Source organism: Camelina sativa, chromosome 16 (assembly GCF_000633955.1).
Source record: "Camelina sativa cultivar DH55 chromosome 16, Cs, whole genome shotgun sequence".
In the NCBI taxonomy this organism is placed as follows: Eukaryota; Viridiplantae; Streptophyta; class Magnoliopsida; order Brassicales; family Brassicaceae; genus Camelina; species Camelina sativa.
Genome location: NC_025700.1, coordinates 29,462 through 39,599, shown reverse-complemented (window position 1 = coordinate 39,599; position 10,138 = coordinate 29,462). Strand labels below are relative to the sequence as shown.

General features: G+C 40.2%; 1 protein-coding gene across 2 annotated transcripts in view; it reads right to left on the bottom strand.

The window, feature by feature from the left end:
• LOC104748973 (protein transport protein SEC31 homolog B) overlaps positions 5,640 to 10,138 on the bottom strand; it is a gene marked incomplete in the record, with an annotated part of 8,474 nt that continues 3,975 nt past the window's right edge. For both annotated transcript variants that reach the window (XM_019238242.1, XM_010470542.2), the window contains 6 exon segments: positions 5,640 to 6,019; positions 7,210 to 7,448; positions 7,527 to 7,794; positions 7,870 to 7,995; positions 8,442 to 8,603; positions 8,720 to 8,769. In XM_019238242.1, the coding sequence (XP_019093787.1) occupies positions 5,930 to 6,019; positions 7,210 to 7,448; positions 7,527 to 7,794; positions 7,870 to 7,995; positions 8,442 to 8,603; positions 8,720 to 8,769 (935 nt within the window).

Below are 10,138 nucleotides of genomic sequence, written 5' to 3'. Positions count from 1 at the left end.
TATTCGAAAAAAACGTTTTTACATCAAGTGCTACAAAATCTTAAGGTGTTTGTTTAAAGTGTTTAAAGTTTAAAACAGAACAAGTAATCTACAAACAAGAACAGCTTGTGATCATGAATTAGCGTGTTGCTAACCACTTAGCCATGTAGTCCAAGTGATTTCCATTAGTTGGAAGAGAGAGTAACCGGTTGCGGATAAGCCTGTCCAGACGTTTAAGAAACAGAGCAGGTAATATCGATGGTTCCCCATGGCGGCGATTATTTCGTTCTTTCCAAATAATATGGATGGATGCCTGGAAAGCATACCGCAGTAAGAACAGAGTTGTCTTCTCCAAGGAAGTGACTGCGAGAAGAGCCAAGTTTGTTGTCCAGTCTGTGGAGAACTGGTGTGCTAGGCGCTTCGAGGTGAGACCTATCCAAACTGCAGTCGAGTAGGGGCAAGAGAAGAAGAGCTGGTTTCTTGTTTCCAGCAGTGCATGANTTAAAGTTTAAAACAGAACAGGTAATCTACAAACAAGAACAGCTTGTGATCATGAATTAGCGTGTTGCTAACCACTTAGCCATGTAGTCCAAGTGATTTCCATTAGTTGGAAGAGAGAGTAACCGGTTGCGGATAAGCCTGTCCAGACGTTTAAGAAACAGAGCAGGTAGTATCGATGGTTCCCCATGGCGGCGATTATTTCGTTCTTTCCAAAGAGTGTGGATGGATGCCTGGAAAGCATACCGCAGTAAGAACAGAGTTGTCTTCTCCAAGGAAGTGTCTGTGAGAAGAGCCAAGTTTGTTGTCCAGTCTGTGGAGAACTGGTGTGCTAGGAGTTTCGAGGTGAGACCTGTCCAAACTGCAGTCGAGTAGGGGCAAGAGAAGAAGAGGTGGTTTCTTGTTTCCAGCAGTGCATGACACAAAGAGCAGGAGATATCTACCTGCGTGTGCCAGTGTTGCATCCTATCTCCAGTTGCTAAGCGATTAAGAGTGGCTAACCAAACAATGAAGGAGAACTTTGGCGTGGCGTGAGAAAACCAGACTCCCGCCACCCACGACACCCTCTGCCTCGGGTGTCGAGTATTCTCCCAGGTTTCTTTGGTGGTGAACTTTGTCTTGAATTGACCACCTTTGCCTTTCCAGAGGACTACGTCTGCTTCTTCAACAAGTCCTCTGCTGCGAATGTTTGCCAGAGCTGTCTCGAACTGATTCAGGTGTTCCACTATGTGCGTTCGTTGGCGGTGACAGAGAGCTTCCGCTACCGTTGCATGGAGAGTGATTCCCATATCAATAGTACCCCTTGGCCCGGTAATGTTAATTAAGCATCCCAGTGGCAACCAACTATCATGCCAAAAGGAGACTGTTTCTCCATTCCTAACCTCATACCGAACCAAATTGACTGCTAAAGGGCGATATTTAAGTAGCTTGCGCCACATCCAGGAACCAGAAGTAGTGTTTGCCTTAAGAGACCAAAAAGAACCTTGTCTGAGCATGTAAGTCCGAAGCCATACAACCCAGAGGGAATTTGATGCTAAAAGTCGCCAGATCAACTTTAAGCAACTCACCGTGTTAGCTTCCTTTAATGAGCGTAAACCCAAACCTCCTTCCTCCTTGGGGAGACACACATCATTCCATGAAACCTTTGCTTTTTTCACATTTAAGGAAGGTCCCGACCACAAAAAAGCAGAGCACATACCATCTATCGCCTTTATACATACACTGGGCAATCGAAAAGCAAACATCCAGAAGTTTGTCAAGCTATATATTACCGAGCTAATAAGTTGGAGCCGACCCGCGAAAGAGAGGTACCGCCCTGTCCAACTGCCAAACTTTGTTCTTATTCGTTCAATGAGTGGTGTATATTCTGAAGTTGTCATACGCTTGGTGAGGAGGGGCTCTTACTCATAATCCACAACAACAAAGGAAAGCTTCTCTTTGATGTCTCTCACAATTTCCTGTTCTGCTGTTGTGGTGAACATGTAACCTCTCTCGGTAAGGATCTTCATAAGGTAATCAGTGAGGTCACGACAAGCAAGGTCAAGACGAAGGATAACATCACCAGAGTCCAACACAAAACTTAAAGAACATCATTTCACTGTGATCAAATAAGACATAGGACATAGTGACTAAAAACAGAAAACAAAACTTTGTCAACAATGTACTAACCGGTTGTACGACCACTGGCGTAAAGTGATAGAACATCTTGAATGGCGACATACATAGCTGGAGAATTGAAGGTCTCGAACATGATCTGAGCCATCTTCTCTCTGTTGGCTTTTGGGTTAAGAGGAGCCTAGTTAAGCAGTTTGTATAATCCATGCATCAATATCTTAACAATCGATTCAAGGGATTGTTTTTTGTATTAGGTAAGAAGTTTGTATAATCCATGTATCAATATCTTAACAATCGATTCAAGGGATTGTTTTTGTATTTTCTCGTTACCTAACGAGAGTTTGACACTTATCGTGTCTTATGGATTGCTTCTGATTCCTCTTTGAAAAAACGATTATGTGTTAAATAAACCATATTTAGAGGTTTTTGATTTATTTTTGGACCATAAAAATATTGAACAACCCATTAAGCAACTCCAGTGGAGATGCTAATCAACAGCGTTGTTTAAAAATATATACTCTCTCCGTTTCAAAATATAAGATGTTTTCATGTTTTAACTAAAGCACAGAGATTAAGAAGTCTTTACTTTTAACAAGTTCAACCAATCAGAAACAATATTGCATAATATAAAATACTAAACTAATCTAAAAGTTGCATAGAAACTTGAAAACATCTTATATTATGAAACAAAAAAACTTATCTAAAACATCTTATATTTTGAAACGGAGGGAGTATATAATAATGAGAGAGAAGAAAAAATGAGAGAATTGATACTTAAGTTGCTTAGTCAAGAAACGTTTCTCTTAACAAATAGTTTGGTGTTACTTTTTTAATGGTTACTATTAATAAAAAATAAATATATAAATATATGATTAATATATATATATATATATATATATTTAAGAAACCTTACAGCGTTGCTGCTGTTGGACTTGCACTAAGAGTCTTTTTTTTTTCTTTTTTTTGTCGATCTAACCCCATACAATAACTTATCGGAAGTAACTTTCTTCGAGAGAAAGCCAATTGGGTACCGATGAAATTACATGGGAGAAACAAAACCCTCGCCTTCTTGCACATTTCACAAGCATATCAGCCCGGGTATTTTCCTTCTGAGGAATATATCTAATATTAAAATCTAGAAAACCATCTCTAAAGAGTTTAAATTCGACAACTCGGAAGTGAAGGTAGGCCAATCCTCTTCAGAAGTCGTCATTGTGATAAGATCCATGCAATCTGTGGCAAACAAAGCTTTCTTCATATCCAAGGCCAGCAAGCACTCCATTGCCCAAGTGAGGGTATCCAGCTCTGCATGTAGTGGGGAGAGGCTTCTGCGCGATCCCTTGAGTCCCAAATGGATCAAATTATTCCCGACAAATAAGATCCACCCATCTCCACTTCATTCTTCCTTCGGATGCCATGAACCATCTATAAAGCACACAAGAGAATCTTGTGGAAAAGGGGTGCGCTAGTTTCTCCCAGGACGGGTGCACTAGGTCGATTATTGGCTAACCTCCAAGTTTCCTCTTCATGGCTTGCTTTCTCAAGAGTTTCAAATGGAGATTCTGAAATGTTCTCATATAACTTTTTATTTCGTTCTTTCCAAATGTACCACATCAGCCAAGGAAAAATTCTCAGATTTTGCTCTAGTGCACCGAAATCTTTCCCTGTCCCATACAGAAAGTCCAAATTAGTATATATGGATGATGATGGGAATACCATTTGAGGGGATGGTATTGACGATAGGGCCCAAACTTGTCGAGCTGGGGGCACTCGAAAAGCATATGATTGATGGATTCCTCCTCTGCTCCACATCTGGGTCTAAGAGTCTTTCACTTTCAAACATGAGACTTTGAGAGATTTTCAATTTTTTTTTTTTTGAGAATTCTTCTTATTAAATTAATTTATTATTATATTTTTTCTTGATTGAAAGGTTTGGTGGAAGACTTTCATAACCTCTTTCATATTGTACATGCTCTAAGAGTGTCATATTGTACTTAGTAAAAAAATACTCCTTTCTTTTCCTAATCATCCATGAACCACCGACCTACCTAGGTCATGTTCGTTTCACCATTTAGCATTTTCATTCAAATCATTCATTCAAAATCTTCATCCAAATGAATCATTTGAATGTCAAATGACTCAACAAACAAAGAAAAAAATGGTTCATTTGGATGATGCATTTGAATGGAAATGTGTTTGTTTGGTTTATTTACATTTTCATCTAAATGAATTTGATTAGAATAATGACTAAAATAACCATGCTTTGATCTAATTTTTTTTTAATTTTAATCTTAACCATATTAATTTTAAATATTGATCTAAAATATATGTATCAAAACTAAACAAAAACTCTAAAAATCCCAATATAAATAGTATTATTTTGACATTTATGAAAAAATTCATCCGCAAAACTAACCGAGAATCATGATGCATATGCATATCGTATATTCAAGGAGGGGCTATGTATGCGTTGATCACAAATGCCTCCTTTTGCAAATTTGTTTTCTTACCCAAGGTATATTACGCAGATTTGTACTTAAACATATTCGTTGGAATCATGATAAACAAAAGAAATAATTGTTTAGATCTAAAGAATGGTTTAATCAAGCGCTTATAAAAACGCAATCAGATTGTTGTACTAAGAGACTGAAGCGTTATCCCCCCTCCCGGTTTGTTCGTGCCGAATTGGATTATAAAATAAAAGGAATAGTGAGTTAATTTATAAATGTCAAATCTTTATCAAAAATATGGGTTGAGAAAGAAAGAGACTGGTTCCATTATGCTTTGAGTCTAGTCTCTAGAGCTAGGGCCTCACTTCAACGAGGCCTACATGGCCGCCTCACTTCATGATTTTTGGAGGGAAACGATGGAACTTGATGGTCAAGAGATCCTGCAGCCGACCACGTACAAGGCAAGTTTAAAATGGTTGGAGTTCCCCAGAAAATGGGTATCAGCTCCGGTAGCTTTCTCGACGTTTGTGGTATATAGGAAAATGCATGGGCCCTCGTTTGGAACGATGTCTTCCTTTCCCGACTGTTGATGTATGAAATCGACAATATAAATAATACAAATATTAATGGGGATAAATCGGAGCTGATCCTTCTATTAACATAGAATTGAAGGTAAGAGTTTACGGAAAATACAATCAAAGATCTAATCGCAGTTAATACGATAATAATTGCTTTTTTCTCTCTGATCCCGAGCTCTGACAATGACCTTGATATTTATAGTGAGTCATCGACCTAGGGTCCCTCTGTAAATGTCTCTTCTGTAAACGAGAGAAAGGTTATGTAATAGAGGTAACAGTGAGCCCCGAAGAGTTACCCTCAAGAAAATTTCGTCAACAGTCTTCCCTCACCGTTAACCAAGACTTTGCCGTCTTGTTCATGCTCGCCACTGGGGTCTTGCTCTCCTTCCCGGAATTTAAGAGGTGCAAAATCAACGAGAAGGCGTTTGCGAAGTACAAAGCGGTTGACGTTATTTTTTTTTTCTTTTTCTTAGTTCATGTTTCGAGTATGACAAGTGGATAACCATATTGCTCCTCTATGAAATAATATAACACCAAGAATAAAAAAATCTAACAAAATTCACAGAAAGAGAGACGAACAAACTTGTCGGGTAAAGTAACATCCAAAAACATGAGAATGTTAAGCAATCTGATCATCTCTATCTTATCTAAACAAAATAGTAACTGATGCAGCAGATGAGTTCACCAATGAGAAAGACTGGAGCAGCAACGCCGTTTTAAAAGAACAAAATTAAGAAAGCAAAAGGAGTCTGATACAAACGTCCCTCCTTTAGATTTATAAAATTTTCGTTTAACCCAGAAAATAAATAATCACCGCACATTTTGCCTGGTCTTGATCATTCGCTTTAGTGTTGCCAGCCAGAAGTTGCATTCGTCCCATTCCTTGGTCGTCAGAAGGACCTGTTTTTGAGTCGATAAAAAAAAAGACTGATTAGTAAACTCCAAATAGCAAGGAACGAGAAGAGATCAATTCACTAGCTTACCTGTATTTGAAGGGCTGCGCTGAAGTCATTGCTGTCCAGAGCTTGACAAAGCTGTGCAAGTTTGTCGGCAGCATTCTTGGAGATATCTCCGCTATTGAGTTTCACAAACAGAGCACCTAATTTTTTTGAGTTGTCTTCTATCTCACGCTTCTTGGCAGGATTCGCACGTGCACCTCCCAGTGCTTCCGATGTCTCATTGAAAAGCCTAGTCAACGTTGCTATCACAGGTTTCTGGTGGGCTGGATCAGTTTGTGAGAGGTGGTCAATATATGACTTTTGTCAGAATCGAAACAGATATAGTGCTGATGTTCACATACCTGGAACGTTGGAAGTATCTGCAGTTTGAACAGTTGGTGGCGGAGCTGCAGGTGTAGGGGCTGCCTGTTGTGTTGGAGGACTTGCTGGTTGCACAGATCTTGGAGCAACTCCTCCTGGAGTTGCCATGGGCGTAAATCCTATGGACCCAGGTGCTGGGGCATTAACTTGGGGAATTTGAGGGTTAGAATATTGCCCAAATTGTGAAGGGCCAGAAGGTGCATATGGACCATGACCCGGGGGAGCAGGGTATGCATTGTGAGATGGTCCCTAATGAATTAGCTGTTAGCTTAGTTAAACTACTGCGGGAAACATCAAACACATTGGAGTCAAAAGTTCACATACCGTGAACGAATGAGAACTCATGGTTGGCTGCTGATATTGGTCTGCATTCTTCAGTGCAGGGGGGGTTGAAGGAACAAAAGTAGTTCTCATAGATGGCTGAGCATTGCTTGCAGGAGTAAAAGATGGCTGCATATAGACACCATAGTCAAAAAGTTGGCCAAAGCAATGATGTTATAGGTTTCCCACCACAAATAATTCCACGACCTAGGATTTAGAGTCTACATAATTGAACTAAGCAAATCAACATTATCCTTTTCTTAAGAATGAGCTGTTCGGTTTTGAGGAGTATTTTTTTGTTTTTAAGGCNCTTTAGTGTTGCCAGCCAGAAGTTGCATTCGTCCCATTCCTTGGTCGTCAGAAGTACCTGTTTTTGAGTCGATAAAAAAAAAGACTGATTAGTAAACTCCAAATAGCAAGGAACGAGAAGAGATGAATTCACTAGCTTACCTGTATTTGAAGGGCTGCGCTGAAGTCATTGCTGTCCAGAGCTTGACAAAGCTGTGCAAGTTTGTCGGCAGCATTCTTGGAGATATCTCCGCTATTGAGTTTCACAAACAGAGCACCTAATTTTTTTGAGTTGTCTTCTATCTCACGCTTCTTGGCAGGATTCGCACGTGCACCTCCCAGTGCTTCCGATGTCTCATTGAAAAGCCTAGTCAACGTTGCTATCACAGGTTTCTGGTGGGCTGGATCAGTTTGTGAGAGGTGGTCAATATATGACTTTTGTCAGAATCGAAACAGATATAGTGCTGATGTTCACATACCTGGAACGTTGGAAGTATCTGCAGTTTGAACAGTTGGTGGCGGAGCTGCAGGTGTAGGGGCTGCCTGTTGTGTTGGAGGACTTGCTGGTTGCACAGATCTTGGAGCAACTCCTCCTGGAGTTGCCATGGGCGTAAATCCTATGGACCCAGGTGCTGGGGCATTAACTTGGGGAATTTGAGGGTTAGAATATTGCCCAAATTGTGAAGGGCCAGAAGGTGCATATGGACCATGACCCGGGGGAGCAGGGTATGCATTGTGAGATGGTCCCTAATGAATTAGCTGTTAGCTTAGTTAAACTACTGCGGGAAACATCAAACACATTGGAGTCAAAAGTTCACATACCGTGAACGAATGAGAACTCATGGTTGGCTGCTGATATTGGTCTGCATTCTTCAGTGCAGGGGGGGTTGAAGGAACAAAAGTAGTTCTCATAGATGGCTGAGCATTGCTTGCAGGAGTAAAAGATGGCTGCATATAGACACCATAGTCAAAAAGTTGGCCAAAGCAATGATGTTATAGGTTTCCCACCACAAATAATTCCACGACCTAGGATTTAGAGTCTACATAATTGAACTAAGCAAATCAACATTATCCTTTTCTTAAGAATGAGCTGTTCGGTTTTGAGGAGTATTTTTTTGTTTTTAAGGCCACCGAACCAGATACCTATAATCCATCTGATACTATGACCCAAAAATTCACACAATAAAGCGACTATGCATTTGAGCACCAAATACATATTACAGATGCCGTGATATCTCAAAAGCTTGACCAATACCCTCATACAAATAAATGAGATAAACGGAAAAATTTCTAATCTACACATCTGAGAACTGCTAGATAAGGATATCGTTAATGCATGATGATGCAAGGAAAAATGAGAAAAAGAAATGCAACAGAGTCAAAAGTCTAGAAACCTGCGGAGCTGGCTGAGCTTGGTGAGGCATAAACATAGTTGGTTGCTGCATGGGTGGATGTGAAGATTGAGGGACGTATAGGTTATATGAATCCGTGTATGGTTGCTGATACTGATTATCATATTGGTTAGCAAGAACGTTTGGTTGCGCCAGAGTTGACTCCTAAGCCACAGTAAAGTAAAGGCTAAGTATGTTATCCGTAAAAGCTCAATGGATTTCAAGAGAGTTCTAAGTTCCAATTTAAAACTACTTGCAGAATTTTATTAAAAAAAAAAAACCTGATTATATGGCACGGTGCTTTGAGGCTGAGTGTTTGCAGTGTTAGTCTCTGCAGATGCAATATAAAATGATAAGCTAAAATTATCATCCTAACTCTTTTAAACATTNACTCCTCCTGGAGTTGCCATGGGCGTAAATCCTATGGACCCAGGTGCTGGGGCATTAACTTGGGGAATTTGAGGGTTAGAATATTGCCCAAATTGTGAAGGGCCAGAAGGTGCATATGGACCATGACCCGGGGGAGCAGGGTATGCATTGTGAGATGGTCCCTAATGAATTNGAAGCCCTTGGCTGGCCAGTATCTCAGCATAACTCTCAAAGAGTTTACATAGAGATGCGCTGAACCTTTTGTTGCCAGTTGCCAAAGCAAGGACAAGAGTCTTCTCCATAAGATCCTATTACAAGATAAGGGCAAAAAAAAATATGAGCAGGGAAGCCCAACAAAATTTATGCGCAAAACATAGAAAGTGATACACACTTGAAGAAGCTCAGCATAAGATCTTCCATCCCGCTCATTTGCAAGGCTCCTTGACCAAATTTCTACTGTTCTGTCAACATTGCCAGCGCAAATGTAGCACAGAACTGCAGCCAAAGTGTTACCCGCAGCCATCAACTTTGAGGCAAGGGCATCACACAGGGTGGTCCATTGTTCTCCTTGTGCAAACTGTTTGCCAATGAATATAAGATCATCATTCGTTACATAGAAGTTTTATAGTGGCCAGAATAGCATAGCAGTGGCATGCATCATGTCACGCTGACGAGTTGTTCATCTTGGTTCACGAGTTCAAAGAAATAACATATCACATTACATAGTTAAAAGAATTGAAGTGATAGCAGAAAACATATTCGTTCCGTATGACATGAAAACGCAGATCACATTTCCTTTATGGATTACTGGATTGTAAATTCCCCTTCTTTTGAAAGTATTTTTTACTCAGTTCAAGAAACTTACAGTACAGAGGAGAGCAAGAGTCTCTTTCCAGAACTTATGTGACCTTGTATAGATAAGGCTCCTGAGATCATTGTTCACCATCGCAGAAACAACCTGAAACATACAGTGTTTTATAAATTTTGCGACCACAAACAGGGATGTAGATGGCGCTTACCTACATATCAAGTTGGAAAGGAATATACATTTACCTTCATGTAAGGCGCACTGCTTGTCTTCAAATATTTCTCACGAGTACTCTCCCACAATGCTGTACCACCAACATGAGCAATAACTAAAGCATCGGCCATCTTATTTGCAGATATACACTGATCCACCGCCTCCTTGTAATCTCCAACAACCAAAGCACGCTGGATGGCATTATCAAATACTGGGTCAGAACTTTCTTCCTCTTCTTCTTGCACTTCTTGAGTTTCTTCTCCTTTGACAGAAAAATCTGTGTCAGGGGGCATAAAATCTTTGGCAGATG